At 44.5% G+C, this 26308-nt stretch overlaps 3 protein-coding genes across 8 annotated transcripts in view; 2 read left to right on the forward strand and 1 right to left on the reverse strand.

Moving 5' to 3' along the window:
• The first annotated feature begins 4166 nt into the window (after positions 1-4166).
• Positions 4167-9327, forward strand: LOC306668538 (tubulin alpha-3 chain-like). The gene is made up of 3 exons (XM_079152031.1): positions 4167-4885; positions 5314-5994; positions 8010-9327. Exons 1-3 carry the CDS (start codon positions 4637-4639, stop codon positions 8304-8306), a joined length of 1227 nt encoding a protein of 408 aa, XP_079008157.1. The 5' UTR covers positions 4167-4636; the 3' UTR covers positions 8307-9327.
• On the reverse strand, positions 8762-19769 carry MZT2B (mitotic spindle organizing protein 2B). Of its 2 annotated transcripts, XM_079152024.1 has the most exons (4): positions 19170-19769; positions 18843-18991; positions 17819-17998; positions 8762-9619 (listed from the first exon to the last, which is right to left on the reverse strand). In XM_079152024.1, the coding sequence occupies exons 1-4, from the start codon at positions 19334-19336 to the stop codon at positions 9462-9464; spliced, it is 654 nt and encodes a 217-aa protein (XP_079008150.1). In that variant the 5' UTR covers positions 19337-19769; the 3' UTR covers positions 8762-9461. The 2 variants fall into 2 exon arrangements, with proteins under 2 accessions (XP_079008150.1, XP_079008151.1); XM_079152025.1 differs by lacking the exon at positions 17819-17998 and having other exon boundaries at positions 19170-19715.
• A 174-nt stretch (positions 19770-19943) lies between these two features.
• Positions 19944-26308, forward strand: part of SMPD4 (sphingomyelin phosphodiesterase 4) — a 28011-nt gene continuing 21646 nt past the window's right edge. For 3 of the 5 annotated variants that reach the window (XM_079151986.1, XM_079151988.1, XM_079151987.1), the window contains exons 1-4: positions 19944-20084; positions 22354-22437; positions 25163-25249; positions 25868-26010. In XM_079151986.1, the coding sequence (XP_079008112.1) occupies positions 20010-20084; positions 22354-22437; positions 25163-25249; positions 25868-26010 (389 nt within the window). In that variant the 5' untranslated portion in view covers positions 19944-20009. Of the gene's footprint in view, positions 20085-22353; positions 22438-25162; positions 25250-25867; positions 26015-26308 lie in introns of those variants that run through there. The other 2 variants (XM_079151990.1, XM_079151989.1) reach the window with 2 other exon arrangements.

A 26308-nucleotide genomic window follows, 5' to 3' on the forward strand; every position in this document is an offset into this window, starting at 1 on the left:
AGTCACTTTAGTTTTTCTTTGATTCAGTATTAATAAGTGTATCTTCCTTTACTTTTTAATCTACCTCTGGGTTTCTTATATTTAGTGTATAATTTGGTCCTTTTTTTTTTTTTTTTCCCTGCCCACTGCTGGAGATTGAACCTAGCAGCACTTTACCATTGAGCTACATCCTCCCACCTTTTAAAATATTTTATTTTGAGGAAGGGTCTTGCCAAATTGTCCAAGCTGGTCTTAAACTTGTGATCTCTTGCTTCAGCTTCCACAGTAGCTGGGATTGCAGGCAGATACCCTCATCCCCACCTTGGTCTTGCTTTTTTCTATCTGAATCTTTTTTTTTTTAATATTTTTGTAGTTGTCATTGGACTTTTATTTTATTTATATGTGGTCATGAGAATTGAAGTCAGTGCCTCACGCATGCTAGGCAAGTGCTCCACCACTGAGCCACAACCCCAGCCTATCTATCTGAATCTTTTAGTTTAGATATTTATTATTCGTAAAGACATTTAATATGATTATTCGAGTGGTTGGGTTTAAGTCTACTCTGGGTTATTATTTATTTTCTATTTATCTGCTTTGTTCCCTTTTTTTCCTTTTTTAAATAATTAATCATTTTATGATTTTTATCTCCTTTATTAGCTTCTTGGCTGTACCACTTTGTTTTATTTATTTTGTGTGTGTGTTTGCTTTGGGAATGATAGCACATATCTTCAACTTATCACAGTCTACACAGAATATTTTGATTCCCCACTTTGTGACCTTTGTGCTATTGTCATATTTTACCTATGTAAATCCCACAAGAAGTAATTATTTTTGCCTTAAACAATTATATTTTTAAAATGTGGTAAAAGTCTTTTGTGTTTGCCCGCATATTTAGCAGTTTCAGTGTTCTTCATTCTTTTGTATGGGTCCAATTTTCCCTCTAGTATAATTTTTTTCTTCTGCCTGAAGGGATTCCTTTAACATTTTTTGTAGCATGATCTGTAAATGGTTAATTCTCTCAGCTTTTGACTATCTTAAAATGTCTTTATTTTGCATTTTTAAACAGCTCATCAAGGTATATTGACATAAAAGTAAAGTTCACATTTAAAGTGTATAATTTGACAAGATCTAACATATATTAACATATTCATAACCCATGAAACCATTACCACAATCATATTAATGACCATACCCATCACCCCCCAAAATTTCCTGGTGCCTCTTTGCAAACCTTTCCACCTACTGTCCTCCAATCTGCTTTTAATCTGCTTTAATCTGCTTTTCTGTATTTTCTAGAATTTTATATAAATAAAATCATAGAGCTCTTCTGTTTCTCAAATTCCTTTACTCACTATAATTATTTTGAAATTCATCTGTGTTGTTGTTGTATATACCAGTATGATTTATTTTTATTGTTAATATCTTTTTTCGTGTGTGGTACTGGGGATTGAATCTGGGGATGCTTTACCACTCAGCTATATCCCCAGCCCTTTTTTATTTTTTAAGACAGGGTCTAAGTTGACAATTCTCTCCTCAAATTTGCATTCATTCTTCCTCAGCCTTCCAGATAGCTGGGATTACAGGCATATGCCATTGTTCCCAGTTTATTGCTTTATCTTCAGTTTAAAAGTTATCGTGGTAAAATATATATGACATAAGATTTTCTGATTTTAAACGTGTTCATGTGTACAATTCAGTGATGTTAAGAACATTCACATGTTATGTAACCATCACTGCTATTTCCAAGACTTTTTCATCAACCTCAAATCTCTTCTTCAGTGTGTAATCTGCTATAAATCCCATTCATTATCTTTTTCATTTCAGACTATTTTTTGTTATTATCAGTTCATGTCTTTTTACATTAAATGTATCTCTTCTTATATCTTTTTATCTCTTCTTATACTCTTTCCTCTAATTTCCTAAACATATGGGTATATGATATTTATTTTAATGCTCTAGTCTACTAATTCTGTCATCTGTATCATTTCTGGGTTTGTTTGTATCAATGACTTTTTCTCTTCATGATAGATTTTCTCTTTTTTTAAAAGAATTGGGGAAGTTTAAAGTAGATACCAGACATTGTAAATTTGACATTATTGGATTTTAGATTTTTGGGGGGAGAGGTGCAATTAATATGCTAAGAAACAGTTCCTTTTTAAAAAATTTTTTGTTTTTTATTTGTTCTTTTTAGATATGCAGTAGAATTATTTTGACATATTATACACACATGGAGTATAAGTTATTCTAATTAGGATCCCATTCTTGTGGTTGAACATGATACGGAGTTACAGTGGTTGTGTACTCATATATGAACATAGGAAAGTTATGTCTGATTCATTCTAGTGTTGTTCCTCTTCCCATCCCTCATCCCTTCCCTTCATTCCCCTTTGTCTAATCCACTGAACTTCTATTCTCCCCCCACCTTATTATGTATCAGCATCCACATATCAGAGAGAACATGTGACCTTTGGGTTTTTTGGGACTGACGTATTTCACTTAACATGATAGTCCCCAGTTCCATCTACTTAATAGCAAATGCCATAATTTCATTCCTCTATATGGCTGAGGAAATATACCACATTTTCTACCATTTGTTGAAGGGCACCTAGTTTGGTTCCATAGCTTAGTTATTGTGAGTTGAGCTGCTATGAACATTGATGTGGCTGCATCACTGTAGTATGCTGATTTTAAGTCCTTTGGGTATATACTGAGGAGTGGGATAACTGGGTCAAATGATGGTTCCATTCCAGGTTTTCTGAGAAATCTCCATACTGCTTACCAGAGAGGTTGCACCAATTTGCACTTCCAAGACATGGTTCCTTTTGAGGTTGCTTTTACACTTTCTTTTGTAGGTTTAGATCAGCCTTTAATTTAGGCTTCACTTGGCCCCACTACTGAAGACTCCGTTCATTGTTCTGTATCAGGAGGTCTTTCACCATAATTGGTGGGAACACAAACTGTTCCCAGCGCTGTGTAAGTTCCAGGGATTGCTCTGCCTACCTTCCCTGGCGCTGGCTTATCCCTCATATGCCACATGATACTCAACTATAACTCAGTTGGACTCTGCTGCTTCGTACAGAATTCTTTTCTGTACACCTGTTCCTTGCCTGCTCTGCCCTGTGGTTTCCAGCTATTTTGACCTCTCTGAGTAGTGAATTCTCTCTCCTCAAACCAGGGGGACCCCTGGACTGTTTTACCTTCTCTCCCATACCCTGGAATTCCCCAGGCAGTAGGGGTGATTATAAGGCTGTTCTAGGGAATCACTGTCTTGTTCAATGACTGAAAACCATTATATTTTTTTTTCTGATTTTCTAAGTCATTACTTCAGACAGAATAGAAATCTGATCCTTAGGTAGAAAAAAAATTATTTGTTAGATTATTTTATGTTAATTTTAAACATTTTAATTTATTAGAAGAAAATTTATAATGACTATTCCTATTTATTAGTTCAAGTTTATCTGTATTTATGTTGGATAGGCAGGTGTTCTGATACAGAATTATGACACTCATGGGATGTTATGTCTAAAGGACATTACCAATATACTTTACAAATGTTAATTTATAACAGAAGTCTCATTTGCATTTTGTATAGTTTCAGTTACCTTGAAGAGGAAGGGGTTTCATGTTTATGTTCTGGTTCCCAGCGCGAGTGTATCTCCATCCACGTGGGGCAGGCGGGTGTCCAGATCGGCAATGCCTGCTGGGAGCTGTACTGCCTTGAACATGGAATTCAGCCCGATGGTCAGATGCCAAGTGACAAAACCATCGGTGGCGGGGATGACTCGTTCAACACATTCTTCAGCGAAACCGGGGCTGGCAAGCACGTGCCCAGAGCAGTGTTTGTGGACCTGGAACCTACTGTGGTTGGTAGGTGCTCAGGCCCACAGGGAGGCCTTTCTGGGAGGGTGGGAGAGCCGTGGCAAAGCCCCACATGGACTTCTTGAATCCCTCTGCAGAAAGGAGGGATGTTCAAGCATATGCTCCCAACATTGCTGGGTGTGAGAAACTAACTGGTGTGGGACCGCAGTTTCTTGGCTGTGGGACTCAGGCACCTACATCAGCAAACGTGCCCTACAGAGAAAAGCTGCTTAGCCAGCAGTAAGCTGGGCTGTGGAGAGAGTCCCTCCTGGCTGGCTGTCCTGATCAGTTGGCTCCCGTGCACACCCAGTGCAGGATTTACAGCCTTGGTTCCCTCCTTCATGCCACACACTCTGATATGCTGGCATACTACAGTCCTGCCCTGCGTGTAGATGTGGAAATGTAAGTGTAGAACACTTATCAGGTTCCTCTAGATTGGAAGTCTGAGGTGGTTTCCAACAGGAGGCGGAAAAAAGAGCACCTTTCATTGCCCCCCCCCCCAGGACATAAAAGAATACCCGTTTTCCATCCTGTGTGACCTGGGCCACATACAGTGTCCTGATGGCCCCATCCCGCTGAAGTCACGGTGACCTGGTGACTGCCAGGGTTTTAATCATTCCCTTGATGTAGCTAGGGGTAGGAAAGAAAGATGTACCTGCAGAATCCCCCACATGGGTATGTGAGAGCATTTTGCCTTCGGTGGGAACTGGTCCTGCTGGCATTTGTACAACCTTGACTCTCCCTTGCTAGAGCCATAAATGACATTTGTGGTTTGTGTATCACACAGAGATTTTCCAGCATGTGCTTTGTAGATTCAGCCCTTCCCTGGCCCTGTCGATCTTTAGTGAGTACTGTAGGCCTGAGAGACTGTCACTCAGAACACGGGTTTTTTTTGGTAGATGAAGTGCGCACCGGGACCTACAGGCAGCTCTTCCACCCAGAGCAGCTGATCACCGGGAAGGAAGATGCAGCCAATAATTATGCCAGAGGCCATTACACCATTGGCAAGGAGATCGTGGACCTGGTCCTGGACCGGATCCGCAAACTGGTAAGAAGAGCGCCGAGAAGCTTCTTGAAAAGGTTCCCAGGTCAGAGGGTAGGTCTCGGATTGTGAAGGGGAGGTCATTTGGGCAGGTCTTAAGTCAGATTCGGGCACCAGAGCCAGTTTGCAAAGTTATTGCATGGTGTCTGCTGTGATGCCTTTACAGATCTCTCTTGTCTGCTTTGGCTTCTGAGTTAATGCCTGCTGCTTAGGGACTTTATCTGAGTCCACGTGAACTTGAGGGAAGTACAGAGAAGTGAACCTGGCCTGCTGTAGGTTGGTGGGGTGTCTTCTGCAGACATTGGCTCACATTGTATCCTTTCTTTTTTTCTCTCTCTTCTTTCTTTATTTTGCAGTGTTTATGGGCTGTTTTTATTTGTTTCTGTTAAGTCTTGGGCTGTTTAGTGAAACGTACATTGTATGGTTTGTTGCAGGCGGATCTGTGCACGGGACTGCAGGGCTTCCTCATCTTCCACAGCTTCGGGGGCGGCACCGGCTCTGGGTTTGCTTCCCTGCTCATGGAGCGGCTGTCCGTGGACTATGGCAAGAAGTCCAAGCTGGAATTTGCCATCTACCCAGCCCCGCAGGTGTCCACGGCCGTGGTAGAGCCCTACAACTCCATCCTGACGACCCACACGACCCTCGAACACTCTGACTGTGCCTTCATGGTGGACAACGAAGCCATCTATGACATCTGTCGGCGCAACCTGGACATCGAGCGTCCCACGTACACCAACCTCAATCGTCTGATCGGGCAGATCGTGTCCTCCATCACGGCCTCCCTGCGGTTCGACGGGGCCCTGAACGTGGACCTGACGGAATTCCAGACCAACCTGGTGCCATACCCCCGCATCCACTTCCCCCTGGCCACCTATGCCCCGGTCATCTCGGCGGAGAAAGCCTACCACGAGCAGCTCTCGGTGGCTGAGATCACCAATGCCTGCTTTGAGCCGGCCAACCAGATGGTGAAGTGTGACCCTCGCCACGGCAAGTACATGGCCTGCTGCATGTTGTACAGGGGGGACGTGGTCCCCAAAGACGTCAATGCGGCCATCGCCACCATCAAGACCAAGCGCACCATCCAGTTTGTGGATTGGTGCCCCACTGGCTTTAAGGTATGACTGGGTGCTCTCTAGTCATTGTGCTTGTCAGCAAGCAGCAGGCCTATAGAGTTGTGATACCCCTGAGAACACTATTTGGGCTAGGCTCATGGTTGTGAATTATTGAACGAGTATAATATATTCAGGAAGTCTTGAACTTTCTGAATCACACTATGTATTTGTGGTGAGTATTCTAAAAATTTTTTGTTTAACCCATGAATTTTTTTCCCACTTTTTATTTTTTATTTTGAACAGGGTCTTGCTAAGTTGCTGAGCTTGGTCTTGAATTTGGAATCCTCCTGCTCAATTCCCAAGTTACTGGAATTATCATATCTGGTGTATTTATTTTTTTTTTTAGTTTTTCTGAAGAACTTTTGTGCCCCTTTCTGAATGGTAGAACTAGTGTGGGGAATGTAGATTAACTTGGAAATACAGCAATCTTATGGGTGCTTTGGTGATTAATGTGTGTGTTGAAACTATTTTGAATTTGGGTGTTACTAAAACAGACTATTGTCAGTAAATCCCACTTCATTCTGTAGGCATGTAGAAACTAATTTCAGTTTCAATGTCCTATGGATTCTCCAATTTGATGAAAAACTTTCGTGATTCTTTTTTTCTCTCTCAGCTTAGAAATTCTGCTGAGTTTGCCTCAAACGCAAAACTTGAATCACCCCTCCATTGGTACAGAAACTGCTATCTACTCAAGTTTTTCCAATAGTTATTTACTAAATCCTGTTGATTTTTGAAATTAGTTGTCCTTGGGCTTGGCTTGGCTTGGTTTGATTCAGCTTTCTTTTTCTTTCTCTTCCTTCTTTCCTTCCTTCCTAAGGCATCAAGCCCAGGGACATGTGCATATGAGGTGAGCACTGTACCATTGAGCCCTCATCTTTGGTTTTCATAATGTGTTCCCTAGTTTAGCTCCTTATTGCTTCTGGTGGCTCCACTGTACTAGGTTCTTAACTAGTATTTTTTGCTTGGGTTATCTTCTTTAGATCTGGGTTTAGCACAGTTGTTAAACTGGCTACCTAATTTTATAAATAAGGTTTAGTCTGAATATAGTCACACCTGTTCACTTATAGGTTGTTTATGGCTGCTTTTGCAATACATCAGCATAATTGGGCAGGTTTTTTAAAACTGCATTTTTAATTGTAGATGGACACAATGTCATTATTCTATTCATTTATTTTTATGTGGTGCTGAGGTTCAAACCTAGTACCTCAAACGTGCTAGGTAAGCACTCTACCACTGAGCCCCAGCCCCAGCCGTGCAGTTTTGACAAAGAATTGTGAAGTGTGGAATTTGTACTTTATCACCCTTTACTGAACAAATTTGTTCATCGTTTCTCTAGCTGACATTACATACTGCTGGCAAAACTTCTGGTCATGTTACTCCCTGGTTCTGAAACTTGAAATGCTTCCCCTTTATTATCTCCTTCAGAAATGCCATACCCTCTCCCCACTTAAGCACACAGGCCACTTCCTGCCACTGTGGTAGCAGCATTCATATGACCTTTGATCTGTTACTTCATATATATCATAAGCATTTGGTTGGTGGGTCAGAAGGGGGATAATATTCCCTAGGCCTACTGGTTTTATACAGCACTCTGGATTTATCTGGGTGAAAAAGGTTTTAACTATAGAAATTCACCATCTTGTTGAAGGTTATAGAGAAAACCCACAAAGAACCCAAGGCAGTGTATGTTTTCAGAGGGAAGATGGAGTCCTTTCCCCTAGCACCTATTGCATGTCACAGTTGCTTGGACCCAGCCCTTCAGGCCACTTGAGATTGAGCCAGGGTGATCAGCTCCAAACCTTTCTTTTTCCCTGCTTTTTCCTTTTCTGGAACCATCACCCTGCTGACCCAGAGCCATGTGTGGTACAAAGAAGGGCTTAGTGCCTGTTTGCAGGTTCAACTGAGTGTTCTCAGAGGGTCATCAGAGGTCATCTGCAGTGTATCTTTATATGAGGAAAAGTAGACACTATTTCTGGGTTTGATGTTTCATGGAATGCTTTCCTCTTCTTCTCTGGCAGGTGGGCATTAACTATCAGCCCCCCACAGTGGTGCCCGGAGGAGACCTGGCCAAGGTTCAGCGGGCTGTGTGCATGCTGAGCAACACCACTGCCATCGCAGAGGCCTGGGCCCGCCTGGACCATAAGTTCGATCTCATGTATGCCAAGCGGGCCTTTGTGCACTGGTACGTAGGAGAAGGCATGGAGGAAGGGGAATTCTCAGAGGCCCGAGAGGACCTGGCAGCACTGGAGAAGGATTATGAAGAGGTGGGTGTGGATTCTGTGGAAGCAGAAGCTGAAGAAGGGGAAGAATATTAAGTGGGAGGATGAAACTGGCAGGCATTCCTTGTCAACTCTTCTGCTACCCCTCAGCATAGGTGCCTTCAAGTTGTTTACAATTAAAGTTTCAGTATAAACCCTTAATTTCTGTGTCTTTCTTAACTTTGTCCATAGGAGTAGACAGGATCTCAGAGCCACAAAGGACAGCCCAGGCTCCATAGTCTGCTCTACTGAAGTGGGACTGAGGGATTGTATTGCTGAAGTGACTTGACCTGGTAGAAATATTATTTCAAATCCAACGTTTCAACTGGGTGTGGTGGTGCATGCCTGTAATCCCAGCAGCTTGGGATTCACATATTCAACTCAGCAACTCAGCAGGGCCCTAAGCAACTTAGTGAGACCCTGTCTCAAAATAAAAAGTAAAAGAACAAGGGATGTGTATCAGTGGTTAAGTGCCCCTGAGATCAATCCTTGAAACCAAAAAAAAAAAAAAAAGTTTGAAAGCATAGAATTTATTAACTCCTAAGAAAACTGAGTTAGATTTTTCCCATTTAATTTTTTTTTAATCTGGGGGCCTTCATCATTGATGAAACAGAATAAAAAATAAGAGCTTAGAAATGGAGGATTTAAATCTGAGATCTGTGGGTAGGGAATGTCCACAAAATCCCCAAAACTGAGTCAAATGAGAAAGATCAGGTGATTTGAGGGGAAAGGGATATTACTGAATTCTCTGTAGCATGCATGACTAACTAAAAGTCACAACACATCCACCAAGACCTCAGTGTTGTGTGTTCAATTGGAGACAGTTCTCTTCTATGTTCATACACTGACACCTCTTCTTCCCTAGTACTGTGAACAGTTCTAGTAGGGAATACCACTTCTTTCACTTCCAGGGAAGCATGCTGACCTGTTTATAAAAGACCTGGCAATATACATATCTTCTCTTGGACTTAAAAGCCAGGTTCAAGAAAGGAAAGTCACTGGTTTAAGTTACTTGGTTGGTTAGGCTGTAGAATAACTAGGACCAGCACACACCTCATTCTAAATCTTTGTGCTTTAATATGTCCAAAAAGTAATAGAGAACGTTTGATTTTGATTCTCAGCTTTTTAGAAAGGCTTAGCAGGAGATGGCACACAGCCTTTGCTGGGAGAACAATGGTGTCTAGCAGGCTGGCAAGGCAGTCTGTTCTTTTCCTATGTGCTGCTCCTAGAGGTGCTCTTCCCAGGCCCGCCCCCCTTGGGCAGCCGGGTGGCACTGGGCTGGCGGGGCATCCTCTGGCTGGATCCTTCCCGGCTTCCACGTTCTGCCAGTGTAGGTGCTCCACTGAGAGTAGGACCACCTTTGTTTCTCCCTGAGAAGACAACACAACTTTAGGAACCAGGGTAACCTCCATTGTCACAGTAATTATATTTGTGTTTCTTGAGTAGCATTCATGTTTATATGTTACTGTCAAATGTATTCCATCTGGGTGCCCAACATCAGCCTGGAGTCCTGTGGCTCAGAACTCTCTAAATTAGCACATCCCAGAGAAGCCCTTGACAAGGTGCAGGGGGCCTTCTAGGTGTTATCCCAGGGGCAGAGCAGAAATGTTTTGAAATGATGTATAGCACAGGTGCATTCAGGGAAAGGATAGCCCTACCTGGTCTGTCCTGGACAGTGTACATGATTTACCCTCAGCAGATAAGTGGAGGAACTTGCTGCCACCTCCTTCCCATTGTACATTCACACTGTACCGTATGTAACTGCCTTGATCATATTCTGACAGGAAGGCACAGTAGTCACCAAGAATTGAAGGCAGATTTCTGATTTCAAACCCTGTTTCTCACATTGTTTTTCCCTACCTCTATAGTATTCTTTAAATGCTGGTCAAGCCTCTTGTTCTCAGGTTCCATAAATTGGGATCCTGTTGAGATCTGAAAGCTTGAAATTGTACAACTGCTAGTTACATATGATGAATCCCACTGGTTCACATAGTCCTTAATTTTTAATTTGCATATCTTTTTAGAAAATATTTTTTAGTTGTTGATGGACCTTTTTAAATTAATTTATTTATATGTGGTGCTGAGAGTTGAACCCAGTGCCTCATGCATACTAGGCAAGCCCTCTACCACTGAGCCACAACCCCAAGCCATGCTTATCCTTTTTAAAAAAAATTTTTTAGTTGTCAATGGACCTTTATTTTTTAAATATTTTTAAATATTTTAAAACATTTTTAAAATATTTTTTAGATATTGATAGACCTTTATTTTATTCATTTATTTATATGTGGTACTGAGAATCGAAAACAGTGCCTCACACATCCTAGGCAAGTGCTCTACTGCTGAACCACAACTCCAGCCCCTAGACCTTTATTTTATTCACTTATTTATATGTGGTGCTCAGAATAGAACCCAGGGCCTCACACATGCTAGGCAGATACTATACCACTGAGACACAACCCCTGCCCTAATTTGCAAAGGTAGCCTGAAAGATCTGCAGCTACACTTGGACCAGAGTTTTATTTTAAAGGGATGGCTTCTCCTGGGCTCAAGGTGTTGACAGTATCAGCAAGACTGAGAGGCTCCTGTGAGGACAAGATATGACGGAGCAGGCTTGTTCATGGGGTCATAGTCTCTCACATATGGAGAGTCTGTCTCTTCCCTGACCTAGAAGGGTTTGCTCTGCAGTTTCTGACCAGGGCATGTGTCCCCTGCTTGAGCCATGGTACAGAGTCCCCCATCTCACTTCCAGATTTTTTCCTTGCGCTGATTAGAAACAGGACACCCTGGGTACTTTTGAGACCTGTGCTTTGTGGCCAGAGGCTTGTTTTCCCCTTAAGTACTGAACCTAAGCTTTGAAGATTCCCAAATATTGACCAACTTTGTTTAGGTTGTTGCTTGGAATAGTAAAAGATGAAATGTGTTCTAAACTCATAGAAACAAGCCACCACCTTCTGCCAGTTTCCTTGAATCTAATATAAACTGTATACACTGACCCCCTACGGTGAGAACATGCCCAGGTAACCTCTCTTGTCACTATTTCTCCAGAACATGCTACAGCTCGTCTATAAATTTCCCTGATACTTTGGACTGATCACCCTGAAGTTTAGTGTGTCTCTGACATTCCAACTGGCCTCATCCCCTACAGCTACTTTTGGGGGCAATTTCAGTTTTGGGCTCAGCCCTTTGATCTAGATTCTTCCCTGGCCTATTCATCAAGTTTAGCAAGATAGCCTGCAGTAGGAAATTGTTGTTTTTGGAGCAAAATGCTACAAGGTGTCTTAGGATCCATGAGGTCATTTCCATTTGGCCATTTGTCACCTCAAGCAAGTTCTGAGACACTGAAGACCCTAGCTCCTCCAACTCACTTTATATGCTCTGGAATCCTGACCATGAAATTCTCCCCAGATTCTTTTTCTTTTCTTGTTATATATCCTTCATTGATACAGATGAAAAATTCCTTTAAAATCTAACAAATTAAATTCAGCAGTAATCAAATTCATGATGAAGGGGGATCTGTGGCTTGATGTTTTTAATCAATACTGAAAAGTTTTCAGAATTCTCTGAATATTGCTTTTGCCTTATATTCACTCTCTGGTTGATGAAAGACTCTTGTATTCCTGAAAGACCTGGTAGTCACCCAGGAATGTCATTTGAATTCTTCAATTGTGATGAGAACCTACCCAGATTCTTACAAGATAGGATGGCCCTCATAAGAATTTCCAGAAAATTTCTTCCTCAGAGAACCAGAGGATCTTTGCTGCCTGGTCAGGTGGGGAAGATAACTGTGGTGCCACACTTGAAATGCTGGTACCTGGTCCTTGGCTTCCTTTGATTTTTTTCCCCTGCCGCACCTCCCTGGACTTCATGCTCAAGTGATTATATACAGTTGATTAATAAAAATGTAGTAACAGGGTACCCAGAGTTGAGGAAAATGGATTGGAGCATCTGGTAGGATGAAGTTGGGCCTACTCAGCCTACTGTCAGTTCATGAAAGTGATACAAAGCTGAGAATAGTCACCCCAAATTTCCTTTGGTACCAATGGTCATCATTTTTGCCTTTCTTGACTGGTCAGTGAGCACAGATCCTGTCTCCAATGGGTGGATGGGCCTTATCACCCTGCAGCATCTCCTACAATATGCAAGTGGTCCTCAGAGGCCACAGTTCCTCCTGCAGGCCAAGCCAGGCATCTGAGATTCTCTGTATCAGTTGGCCTAATCCTAGGTGCTCTGGTGTCCACATGCTGGCTGTTGAGGGATCGTTTCCTGGCAGAAGCAGAAATACAGCTTAGGGTGGGGCAATCAAGTGCACTCCCAGCAAGTGGCAGGGCAGGTCTCAGACATGGGCCTGACTCTGAAGCCAGCTTTTCAGCTTGTTACACTTCTGAGTTTCCTCCTTGTCAGGACAATGACCAGGTCCCTCTGGAAATGATGGATGACAGGGAAGTAGAAAGGGGCAAATCATGCCCATCTTTAAATCTGACAGGGTCAATGAGCCCAATGTAATATGAAACAGTAAATCAGTATAAATCTAAATCATAGAAAACATTAAGAAAACAATCTAAGGCTGGGGATATAGCTCAGTGGTAGAGTGCTTGCCTAGCATGTACAAAGTCCTAGGTATAGTCCTCAGCACCACACACACACAAAACTTACATATAGTATATATATGATTTTATGTATTTATACAAAATATGTACTATGTCACATATAATACACTTATGTTTTTAAAATATATTCATATATATATGAAAGTCAACTCATTTATCCAGCTATGATTCTTGGAACCCTTCAGATCACATACTTCCACTGTTAGTAGGGACACTGATCCAGGCCTCCTAATTTTATGCATGGACAAGGAGGCCAAGGGTTGTAGGCCAAAGAATGGTCTATAGTGACATGACGGAGAAGCCCCTGCAGTGCTGGACTAGTTTTGTCAAGTTCACTGAGGTTATTAAGGGTTAGATGGAATGGGAGGATGGTAGCAAATTATGCTCCCAGGTCTGGTCACTAAAAGGTCCTTTTAATGAACCAAAGACAAACAAACACCACTGAATGTTTAAAATGTCCTGCCTAGTTCAAAATTCAGTGCCACTCCTACCCCTAAAACCAGCTGGTGATCAGTCTGAATTTTGTGATCCCCTATAGAAGCAAACCCCAAAATGTATCAGTCTGTCAGTCACCCTGTCATGATTTGGTGAATTCAGAAGCCAGGGAGTGGACCAGGTTGGAGTGGAATCCACTCTGCCATTTATCTTTTAAATAGCCTTTGTGAGTCCCAACTTGCCAACCCCTATAAACTTGGCTGCCTGACCAGGCAAAGCAGGTAGGGAATGAGGATTTGTACAGATCCTTGATGTTGTGAAGGATGATAGTGTATACCTGTCCAGCTACTTGGGAGACTAAGGCAGGAGTACCACTTGAGCCCACAAGTTTGCGATCATCTTGGCAACACACTGAGACTCCATCTCATGAATAAATAAATAATAAATAAACATAAAACCTAGTGTGCCTAGGAAACCTAGTGTGTCCTGCTTTTCTCTGTAGGTCTAGGGTGGCTTTTCTTCTGAGTGAGAATGTCACCTTGTGTGACATGGGTCAGCAGGCATTAGAAAGTAACAAGGAGGGGACAAAGGGAGGTAAGAACTACAGAGAGGGTAAGAAAACTCTACAGGCTGTGCTTTAGGAGCGTGCTGTGGCAAGGGCAAGTGGCATCAATAAGTCAGTACCACACTGGTTAGTGGCAACATAGCAGGCCACCCCAAAACCTTATTGAGCACACAGACCGTCCTGGTGGGGGCTAATTTGGTTCCCCAGCAAAGTGCACAACTTTCCTTAAGGCAAGAAAGTCCCAGGTCTGAGCTGTCACCAGTTATAAACACATGTGCTCTCTGGCCACATGTATAATAGGAGCTTAATTGATGCTTCCAGAACACATACAGACCCATGACAACAACATACATACAGGACAGATGCACCCACATGTAGTCTTAATTCAGTCTACACTTGCGAAGGTGTTCTTTCATGTGATGTGTCTGGGCTTGTGCATGCATGCACGAACACACACACCCACACCCACACCCAACCAGACCCCACAACACCTTTCCTTGGTGTTGCTGGAAAAAGTGTTACCATGGAAGTGTTGAAGCAGTGCTGTCCAACAGTAATAAGATTTGAGCCACATATATAATTTAAAATTTCCTAGTGGCCACATTAAAAAGATAGAGGAAATGGGAAATTACATTCAGTCAGTCAATCCCTGAACCCAGGGATGCTGTATCACTGAGCTACATTCTCCTCCTTTTTTTATTGAGACAGGGGAGCTGGCCTAGAACTTGAGATCTTCCTTCCTCTGCCTCCTAAGTCACTGGGATTACAGGTGTGTGCCACCATAACCAACTAAATCATGTATTTTAATTAATCCCAAATATGCAATATATAGTCAGCCCTCTATCTGTGGATTCCACATTCATTGATACAACTATTCTGGACTGAAAATATTAAAATAGGCAGTGCAGAAGTACACACCTATAATCCCAGCTAGTCAGGAGGCTGAGTCAAGAGGATCATAAGTTTGAGGCAAGCATGGACAACTTCACTGAACTCTGTCTCAAAAAATTTAAAAATTTAAATGGGGCTAAGGGTGTTACTCAGTGGTAGAACACTTGTCTAGCATATATAAGGTCCTGGGTCCAATATCCAGCACTGCCAAAAAGAAAAAAAGTCGGGGGGTGGGGGTGAGGATGCAACTCAGTGGTATGGCTCCTGGGTTCAATTCCTATCACTACAAAATAAAAATAAAATTGGAAAAAAAATTTGCATCCTTAAACAATATAGCAACTACTTACATAGTATTTACATTGGATTAAGTATTCTCCAGATGAATTTAAGTAAACAAGAGAGCTGGGTATGGTGGCATACACCTGTAGTCCCAGATACTCCAGGGACTAACATAGGAGGAACACTTGAGCTCAGGAGTTCAGAGCCACCCTACGCAACATAGTAAGGCAAGGCCCCATCTCTAAAAAAAATAAATAGGTTCAGGGTATAGTTTAGTAATAGAGTGCTCGCTTAGCATGCATGAGACCCTGTGTTCAATCCCCAGCATCATCCAACACACACACACAATCATTTTAAAGATGTGTTAGATAATTTTTATACATATTAAAAAAGGATAAGGGGGGATGGCATAGGTTATATGCAAATACTCTGCCATTTTATATAAGGGACTCAAGATTTTGGTACTTACAGGGGTGTGCTAGAACCAAACCCTATATAAACCAAGGGACAACTGTATTATTATTTCAACATGTAATCAATATATATTCATGAACTGTTGCATTCATTTTTGTACCAGTTCTTTGACATCCAGTGTGCCTTGACTGCACCAGCCATATATGGCTCATGGCTCCCTTACTAGATAACACAGATCACATGACTCACCTTCCACACACGAAACCTCACTCTACATGTTCTGGAGGGACATATTTTCAAAATGTATAGTTTCACTAAACCTAACTAGAAAACACTGAACTGAATTTAATTTCCCCTCAATGACTGCAGGCCCTCACTATAACCAGCATTTCCCATCTGTGCTTTTAGGTCTTAGGTTTCCCCCTTCTCTGCTGGGCATGAAATGAGTCCCTGCAGGTTTCCTGGATGGCTAGGAATCCAGATGATGCCACTGTACTTGCTGTGATTTATAGACTCACACACTTGAGTGGGGCTCTGGCCCATGGCCTGGAGCAACTCCACACTCTTGAGTTCTGTGGGAAACCTAAGGCAAGTTAATCCCAATAGTCCCAAACTTTCACTGTCATTCCAAATTGATCACTTTGAACATTCTTATTTATTCCACTACAGATTTAGTCATTTATGAGGTGGCTAGAATGTCTGTGTGGAGGGATGCTTTGACATATAGGCCTCAGAGATCTCTGTACCTCATCTGGTAGTGCTTTGGCTGCAGCGTACTCCTGGCATAGCCCTACTCTGCCTCACTCCTCTGTACATCGTCCCCATCAATTGGTCACCCCAGGCTCTCCTCTGTCCCCACTGGGCACCTTCCCAGGGCCTTGTCCATGTCCTCCCAGGACTGAAGCCTAGACTATGCTTCTAGAACTGAGTCTTTGAAAGCCAACAACCCCACAGGGTCCAGTACTTCAGGCCACTCCTGTCCTTATGCTGGGGCTTCTCCCCACCTCCTTGGGAACCCCCATTCTTCTATTTTTTTGTGGGTTAGTGGGTATTAAACCCAGGAGAGCTTCACCACTGAGCTACATCCCCAGTTCTTTTTATTTTGAAACAGGGTCTCACTAAATTGCTGAGGTTGGCCTCAAACTTGTAAACCTGGCTCAGGCCTCCCGAATCTCTGGGATTACAGGTGTGCACCACTGCACCCAGCTGAGCCCTCATTCATTCACACAGTGCCCCTGATCCTCCCAGCCCTATCTGTGCCTCTACTCCCTGTGCCCACATACCTTGTGACTCTTTATGCTTTTTCTCCCTTTTCTTTCTGCCCCAGGTCAGGCCATGCTACTTCCAGTGGCCAGGACACAACACACAACATACCACCATCCCATATCTCTGCCTCACTTCACTCAACCCCATCCATACCACACCATCTGGTAGGGCTTCCCAACTGGCCCCTCCTGCCCCAACCTGCTTAACCCCTACTGCTCTGGTAGTGCTGAAGGTATATGACCAAATGGACCATACCTCTTTCCATCTCCATCACTGACAGTTTAACCATTTCTTTCACTGGACCCAAGCAAGTCCATCTCATGTCCCTTCTGGACCTTCATTGCCAAGAGCTGGGTCCAATACCTGGGGTAACTGATTGAGTGAGCAGCACTTTTCCCTCAAGTGAAAGAGATCCTGTTCCTAGTCTCTCCCTCCCAGCTCCTTGGCCCTTCCCCACCCTCCCTGGGCAGTATCTGGAGCTTGGAGAACACAAGGAGAGCGTGCAGGAGGTTGCAACCAGAGCACTCCTGAGGCCTCATACACCCTGCTCTGGGCATCTGAAAATACCCAGAAGATACCCCTGCCCAGGATGAGGAACGGTGACTCAGATGGCAAGTATGACTTATAGGACAAGCTTACATCACTCTTATAGTACTGCCAAGGAGGCTGGGGGAAGCCATAGCATCTATTCCTATCTTCCAGACCTCTTATCCAGGTAAGGGACAGTAGCACCTAAGAGGTTGAGATGCTTCTCATATGTGAGGTTGTGCTCCCAAAAGAATGCCATGTTGCCTCATCCCTGCCTCTCAGGCTGCTGTCCTCCCCTGGAGTGGAGACCTTTATAGTACAAAAGTCTTACCCACCAGAGTTAGTCTCTGGGGCATAGAGGTGTTGGCTCCATCACCTGAAACCAGCCTAACTACATGTTCTAGAAATAGTGTCTTTAGTAAACAGCTAGAAAGAGTGGCCTGACTCTAGGCTGCAAGGCAGGGATAGCCCAAACAGTTCTGCTCTTGCAGTTCAAAGTTGCTCCAGCCTCATGGGTGCCACTGGCAGTTTCCAAGGAAACAAGAGAGGACATCAACCCCCAGAGATAAGCCAATAAACACGACCTGCAAAAGGAGAGAACAAGCAGCAAGAGAACCGGAGGGAAGCAGGGGGCCCTGGAGAGAGAGGCGAGTGCGTGGCAGCTGGGCCGTGGAGCAGAACCGGAGAGGCCGTAGGCCGCAGGGCAGAGGAAAATGAGGGCCTTGCAGGGGGGCTACTGTTCCTGGCAGAGAGAAAGGAGGCCTCTGGAAGTCAGAGAAAGACACAAAGAGAGCAGACAGAGGGTAGGTCAGTGAGGTGACCTGGATGCCAGTGTTTGGAGCCTCTCCCAACTCAGGCATATGGGTCCCCAGGGCCCTGGCACTACTTCCCACAGGGACCTGCCTGTGTGGCTGTCTCAAGTGCTTCTAGACAGGAAGCCAGCTCTGGATCTCCTTTCATTTGCCTGGAAGATCCTGCTGCATTTCAAAGGGTTCCCAGCAGCCACTGCGGGACAGAAGCAACACACAGGGAAGATGATCAGGGACCAGTGGCTCCATGGTGACATACTCTTAATCATCAGCATCTGCTCATTCTCAGTCATGAACAAGAAAATGAGGAGGCCCTTGAAACTTGAGTACAGAGATGCTCTGCCCCTTAGGTCTCGTCTCTGTGTTATAGGTCAGCTAGGTGACTCCAGACCAGTAATCCTTGGAGGGAAGCTGGGCTGTCCAGGTCCCTGGGCAGAACTCAGGCCAGGGTGAGGTACAGGCAAGGGGGAGTCAGCCCTAGTCTCTGAGCACTTCCCTGGAGGTTTTAATGCCAGGACAGGTAGCAAAGCCATCTCTATTCCCATGCTGTGGAATGAAGACATGAGTGAAGAGGCAAGAAGATGGAGCAGGTGAATCCCAGCCTGTGTGGGACACCCTAGGGCTCCCACTCTGCAATCACCTGATCTGGAAGTGCACTCGCGAGGGTGGCAATCAAGCCTGGGCCTTGAATCTGTGAATTGACCTACAGGTACTAAAAGAGACTGGCAGACATGGCCATTCAGGACGGTGCCTTGGCACCCCTGCCACCGGGGCTGGGAGAATGGGGTCCAGCTCTGACCTCGGGTCTCCGACACGCTCGATGTGGGCAGAGACACAGCCAAAGGGTCCTGGGGATCGCTCGCCAGCCTCTGCCCGGCACACATGGACTTGAGCATCTGGAAGACGGCGAGAGGGGCCACGTTCAGATTCAGCAGGTCCACCAGAATCCTGGCGAGAATAAATGGGATGCTCAGTGATCCCTTCCCGCCACAGCACAGGCCTGCTCTGGAGACCCCGACACGGGCTGGGGACTCTTCTACACCAGTGGGTCCGGGCCGGGGGGAAGCCTGGAGCCGGGATGTCTGCGGGTCGGAAGAGCAAGAAGCCCCCACCCCCGCCCGCTTACTTGAAAACGTCGGGGTCGATGGCGGCACCCGCCGCCTGCGCCAGCTCGTACAACTCCATCTCCTCGGCGCTCAGTACCTTCTTCCGCCGCAGAGCGAGTTTCTGCAGGGTTGCAGCCTCCAGACCCGACGTCGCCCCGAGTCCCGGACAGCCGCCGGCCGCCGCCATGTAAGCTGCGGGTAGGAAAGCGCAGGCCCAGACCCTGCCCACCCGGCCCCGGCTCCGCCAGGTCGCAGCCCTACGGGAGTTCCACAGCGCCCTCTACCTAAGGCTGTCAACTATCCCTCTCGCAGCGTACCGGCAGGGCCAATCAGACTTCCCCAGTTCAGAGGGCTGGCATCCGGGGCCATCTCACGGAGTTATTCGAGGCCTAGATATGTTACACTGGAAGACATTATTACACTGTCTACTAGGCAGTGTATTAGGCGTGTGGCTGCCATAATGGAACAGAGATTCACTTCTTACAATCAGATCTTCCCTGATAGAGTGCAATACTCACGCTCACTGAAGTAGCAACACTAGCGCAGTGCCGGGCATAGAGTGGGCGCTCAACGTTAATGGATGAAGGGCTCAAAGTCGTAATTGTAGTTTGTGCGTAGGTTCTCCACTAGGTGGCGCCCCCGGAGGGCCCTAATAAATAGCCTCTGTTTACGCGCACGCGCACTCTTGGCTCTGGATAAAGTACGTAAATACAGGGGCCGCGGGCGCAGATGCCGCAACTGCGCAGCGCATTCAGTACTGCCGTCTTACATCTCAAACCCGGCCTTCGCTTTGCGCACGCGCCTTTTGAGATAGGAGCACTGCCCGCCGGACCAGGGAGCCTAACGCCCCGCGCATTTTGATGACGACATTTCGGCGCCGGTTGGCCGAATGGCGGCTTCCATTCCTGAAGCAAGTAGTGCTAGGGGTCCCACAGGTGAGTGACGGGAGGAGCGCTCGAGACCGCTCATCCCCCTTTGTCGTCGTCCTCGAGCCCTCGCCGAGGCTGTCTCCGTTCCTTCGCGAGTCCCGGGAGTTGGGCCGGGTCCCGGCCGCTCTGTCTGGGACAGGCCAACAGGGGAGTCGAGGGCCTTAGTCTGCGCCTTCATGCCACTTTCGTGGGCTATGCCTTTATTCCACCTTGCTGCGCACCCCATCCCGGTAGGGGCTCTGTTAACGTTCGTTGAACGAAATAAGGGAAGGAGAGCTTCGAGTTAAAAACTGAGCCTTGGGCTCAACAAACGGTGTTGCAGGAAGAGCCAGGTGCGGGTCTTGGCCCAACCCTTCTACTCTTTGTGGTTCGACTTCTCCGGGCCTCAGTTTTCTCCTCTGTAATATAAGACTCTTGATACTTTACTCCATAGAACACTATGAGCAACAGACGAGGTCTTGTCAGTGGCGCTATATGCTCGTTCTGATTGGCGCAGACTGAGGACTGCCGCCATCAGAAAACCCAAAACAGCGTCCCAGCAGCTCCTGAAGAAAGTGGGTGTGGAACGGGCGGGATGAGGCGAACTGTTGGTGCACTGCGCGCAGAGGGGTGTAACTAGGGAAGCGTGGGTGTAGGAATCCTTGCCCTCTTAGACCTGGGTTTAATAGCTCTGGGCTACATTCATTCAACCGCTGCCTATGAAAGCTTCCTCTGAGCAAATATATGTTTTCACTTCACCTCTAAAGCTCGCCCTTATCAAACAGTCCTTAATTTTATGTTGCCCTGATCATTTTGGAGTAACGCACAGTGTTCCCTTTATCAAGTAGATCAGGACTGAGACCAATTTCAGTTTTCCTTAATAGTGAAATTGATAGCTAGTAAGAATTGAAAAAGCCTGGGAGGTATTTCTCTTGCCAAGTGGCAAAGATTCGAGTCTCCTCTCAACACCCCAAATGCATACATAACTTCTTATTCCCAACCAGTCTCCCTCCACAGTCTGCCAGTTGTCACTTCAACTCCTTTAATTGTGTGGTGGGCAGAGTTCTATGCCAGGAAAGCTGTTACTAGTCCTTTGGTGGGACTCTGCAGTCTTCCTCTTTGCTCAGTCCAACTCTGATTATTTTCTGTTTTCTTTTCTGGGCAGAAAAGTATGAATTTGAAGAGCCATCTACCCACCCCCTAGAGACACAAAGGTTTGTTTAGGAAAGCAGAAACACTCAAGGGAGAATGTGGGATATCTCCTTAGGGAGAGACAGCCCCACGCCTAATTTTTATTTTTATTTATTTATTCATGTAGTACCAGGGATTGAACCCTGTGCACCACTGAGCCACATCCCCAGTCCTTTTTATTTTTTATTTTGAGACAGGGTCTTGCTATGTTGCTTAGGGTCTCACTAAAAGCTGACCTTGAACTTGTGATCCTCCTGTCTCAGCTTCCCAAATTTGTGGAATTACAGGTGTGCACCACTGTGCCAGGCCCATTCAAAGGTTCCCTTGGCAGAGTTTGCTCTTCTCTTACCTGTGTTCACTGTACAGAGCACAGGTGATGTATTTTACCCATCTGTCTATGAGATTTCTGCTGTTTACTAGCTAGGTGGAGGCAAGTGACTTAGCGCCTTTCTACCTGTTTCCTCATCTGTACTGACCTCAGGTTGTTGTGAGGATGTATTTGCTGATCTTTTTTAACAAACTTAGCAGCTTCAAATAGCACCCATTTGTTATCTTACAATTATATAGTCAGAAGAGCAGGCAGGTTCAGCTAGGTTCTTTTATCTGCAGGGTCTAGGGAAGAATCTGCTTCCAAGCTTATTTAATTTGTTGGCAGAATGCAATGTGGAGTTGTAGAACAGACATAAGCAGTTTTGAATTGCTGTTTATCTTAAGATACTGAATTCGGACTTTTAATTGCATCTGCAAAATTTCTTCACAGCATTACCTATATAAATGATTGAGTAATCAAAAGATAGGAATTTTGAAGGACTACCTTTAGAGTTCTATTTGTCAGTGAGGATTAGATGAGGAAATATATAGAAAGCCCTCAGAACCAGTCCTGGCATCTAGTAAGTGCTGTATAAGCATTATCAAGGATTTACTACCACAAGCTTGGCTCTGAGGCTGGGCATCATAAACTGTATGAGAAAGGCATTTCTATAAAACATGGAAATTGACAGGGCAGCATATGTTCAGTTACACAGATATTCTTCTGGGCATCTTAAAACTGTATAACATTCCGTTGTGTGGCAGATACTGAGATTTCATCTTTGTTTTTCCACAGTGGTTTCCTAAGGCAACCATTTTTGACTCTCCACGGGAGACTACCATGGCATTCCCTCACCTGCAGCAGCCCAGCTTCTTACTGGTAAATATCAGCTGCCTTTGGAGCATTGGAGTAATAGTAGTTCTATAGCAGAGGAACTTGGGAGGTCTTTCCACTGATTTGAAGAACTTCAGTGGTTATTTTTAAGGGATGTATGATGGAAATAACATCAGACTTGGGGTTAGAATGCTTAAGCTTGTCCTTGCTTCCTTATTGGTATAGGACTTCGAGTTTATGCAATCTTTGAATTCTTTCTCATCTACACAATGATGCCATTCAAATTCAAATGCCATTTTTCCGTACTTCCCAGGCATAAGGAGGAGTAGTGAGAAGAATATTCATTAGAACATTTGAAATCATAATAATCATCAATGAGAAATGGGGGGACCCTGCTGTATTGGGAGTAGCTAGGACTCCATTTTAAGTATTAAACATGATTCTGACAGGCCCAGGAGCCTCACAACCCAGGGAACCCATAGAATTGGGATTGTTGCAAAGCCTCCTGGACCCAATACCCCACCCTTCCTTTGCAGGGCTGGGGCCAAGCACTGGAAAGATGCCTCAGGTGTGTTTGGAGTGAGGGGAAATGGAGATAGGGCAGGCTCTCAGAGACCAGGATATGGAGTTGGAGAACCTAGGAAAGAGTAGTGCCAGTTCCTGGGTGAGCTCCTGCATCAGGCCATACCAGCCCTGCCCTTCTCATCTTTTCCGTCCACCCCCAGCAGCCTCTCTTCTTCACTTAGCTACTGATTGTGCCCCACAGCTTGACATTGGAGGGTTAAAGGAGTGGAGTCCCACCACAGCTTTTAGCCCTCTTCCCAGATGCTCTTTGCCTCTACTGTGTCCCTGGGGTTTTTAATCTTACAACAATCCCCCTCCTATCCTTCCTCTCCACTTTTTTTTTTTTTTTTTTTTTTTTTTTTTAATATACTTATTTTGCTATGGGGGTGGGGACTATCCAATGAACAAGATCACTTTTAAATGGTAGTTTTTATAAGATGTTATAAACTTGTATCTTTTTACCATTAAAAAAAAAAACAAAAAAACATGATTCTGGAGAAGTTGGTTATAAAGCAGATATCAATGATGAAGTTTCCTAATTTCAGTTCCCAGAAAATTATTTTTGTAAACATCTGTTTGGAAGGACATTCTTCTTTGGTGCACCCTACTAAAGCCAATAGGCCTGACCCTTGGCCTGAATAGCCCTGATCTCCATTTGTGACTCCAGTCCTGTGAAATCCATGCTAATTTGGCTTTAGACATCCTTGGGTATAAAGCCCTCTTGTTAAAATTCTGGCATCTCTTCCTGATATGAAAGCATTTGCACAGAGGTCTTTTCTTATAGTCAGGGTTCTTTGCCTATATCCCATTATCTTGGGTAGATATCCTCAGTTCTTATCCTGAATATTTGCTGACCTCTTCATTGCTTTCATGATTAATGTTGACTTGACTGAAGCCCTCTAAGGTTTTAGGCTGCCCTATTTTTTAAGGTAATGAATCCAGTAGATTTCTTTATATTAAGAGAAGCGGGCTGGGGAGATAGCTCAGCTGGTAGAGTGCTTGCCTTGCAATCTCATGGCCCTGAGTTCGATCCCCAGTACTGCAAAAAAAAAAAAAAGAGAGAGAGAGAGAAAAACTGAGCATGGTAATACATCATGGTAATACATGGTAATACATGGTAATACATGGTAATAAATATATCAGTGGCTTGAAAGTCTCAGGCAAGAGGATCGCAAGTTCAAGGCCAACTGTACCAACTCAATGAGACTATCTCAAAATAAAAAAAGGGCTGGGGATATAGCTTAGTAATAAAACACCCTGGGTTTAGTCCCTAATACTGAGGGGGTGGGTAGCTGGGCTTGGTTTCATATGCCTGAAATCCGTCCCAGCAACCCTGGAGCCTGAGGCAGGAGGTTAGTTGCAAGTTCAAGGTCAGCCTTAACAATCTAGCAAGGCCCTACACAATTTAGTGAGACCCTATTTTAGAAAGGAAAAAAAGAAAGAAAGAAAGAAGGCTTCTTCTGTAATCATCATTATTTTATTGAGCATTCTCACTGATGATCACAGTGATATAACCATGAGTGTTAGTTAGTGAGGTGATAAGTTTCCAGTTCATGTGTACAAACTCAGTGAGTACTTGAGAACTGTGAAAGGTACCCTACATAATAGGAATTCTCTCCTGGCTATGTGGGCTGACCCTGGTGCAAACCCCTGCTTGTGGGTGGGTGAAAGTCAGTTTCATTTTGACTCAGCACTCAGATAACAAGATGCCTGAGAGAGGATGCTGTAAAGCAAGCCTGAGAATTATTGATCTAGAGGATCTAGAGGATAGAATTACAACTTCTGTCTTCCAGCAGCATCATTTGAGCCACTGATACACACAGGAACATGTGCATAAGGTATCAGGGACCAGGCCAGTGGTTGTGTAACTCATACCTGTTGCTTAGATTTCTGTTATGTATGTATAATTTTTCATGTGTTGGGGGCCGCACTGGGGATCCAATCTAGGGCCTCACACATTCTAGGCTAGTACTCTACCACTGAATTACATCTCCAACTTTTTTAAAATTTTATTGTGGAACAGGGTCTTGCTGAGTTGCTCTTTCTGGCCTTGGACTTGTGATCCTTGCTTCAGTCTCCCCCAAGTAGCTGAGATTATAACTGTGTCACTATAACTGGTCTGAATTTTTGTTTTGATTTGAGCCAGAGTATTTGCAAGAACTGTGCAGTGAATACATTCATGATTTTTTTTCTCTTTGTCTTCTAGGCTAGCCTGAAAGCTGATTCTATAAATAAGCCTTTTGCACAGAGGTGCCAAGACTTGGTGAAAGTCATTGAGGATTTTCCAGCAAAGGTATAGCTCTGCTAGCCCCTCTCTTTGGAACATGTCATATAATTCTTATGCATCTCTGGTGAGTAGAGGCCCAGAATGCTGGGAACATTCTACAGTGCACAGAACAGCCCCCTGCAACAAGCAGGTATCCAGCTCAAAATGTCAGTAGTGCCAAAGTTGAGAGATAAAACCTTGGAAAATATGTTTTAGTTCACACCTTGAATAGTAAAGCTCAAGAAGTCAACCTGGACAACAAATTAATACCAGATGACAATAGGTCATAGTTATGTTTCAGGGGCTTGATGGAGAAAGAATGTTGTTCTCCTTTTAAATGTCTCTTCCGATCAGAATTTCTGATATTAAAAAAAAAAAAAGTTTATAATCACAGGTTCACCTATTTAGTGGCCCCAAACATAATGCAGTGACAGTGTGGCATGTAAGTAACCCCAGTGGAAGAAATCAAACTGCTCTTCACTGTAGCACTAGGGTTTCTATGGATGCAGGGCTAGTCTTATGAGACTTTACCAAGGACTGACCTCCTCAGAGGGAGGTGGGCAGTTGTGCAAAACTGGAGCTGGAATGGGAGTGGGCACTGGTCCTCAGCTAGCCTGCTTAAAGGCTTACTGTACACTTTTGCAGGAGCTGCACACCATCTTCCCATGGCTAGTAGAAAGCATCTTTGGTAGCCTAGATGGCATCCTCATTGGCTGGAACCTCCGCTGCCTACAAGGGCGTATGAACCCTGTGGAATACAGCATTGCAATGGAATTTCTAGACCCTGGGTAGGTAGGTTTGCACCTGGAAAAGGCCTGGGTGCTTCCTCATAATGACCCCATTTTTAAATAACTCTTTTTTAAAGTTAAGAAATAAATCAACCAGGTGTGGTAGTGCATGCCTATAATCCTGGCTACTCAGAAAGCTGAGGTAGGAGGAACACAAGTTTAAGGCCAACCTATGTAACTTAGTGGGACCCTGTCTCAAAAATAAAATTAGAAGGACTGGGGATGTAGCTCAGTGGTAGAACACTTGCCTAGCATGCATGAAGCCCTGGGTTCAGTCCCCAACCCTTTTTTAAAAGGG

Source organism: Sciurus vulgaris (genome assembly GCF_902686455.1).
Source record: "Sciurus vulgaris genome assembly, chromosome: 8".
Lineage (NCBI taxonomy): Eukaryota > Metazoa > Chordata > Mammalia > Rodentia > Sciuridae > Sciurus > Sciurus vulgaris.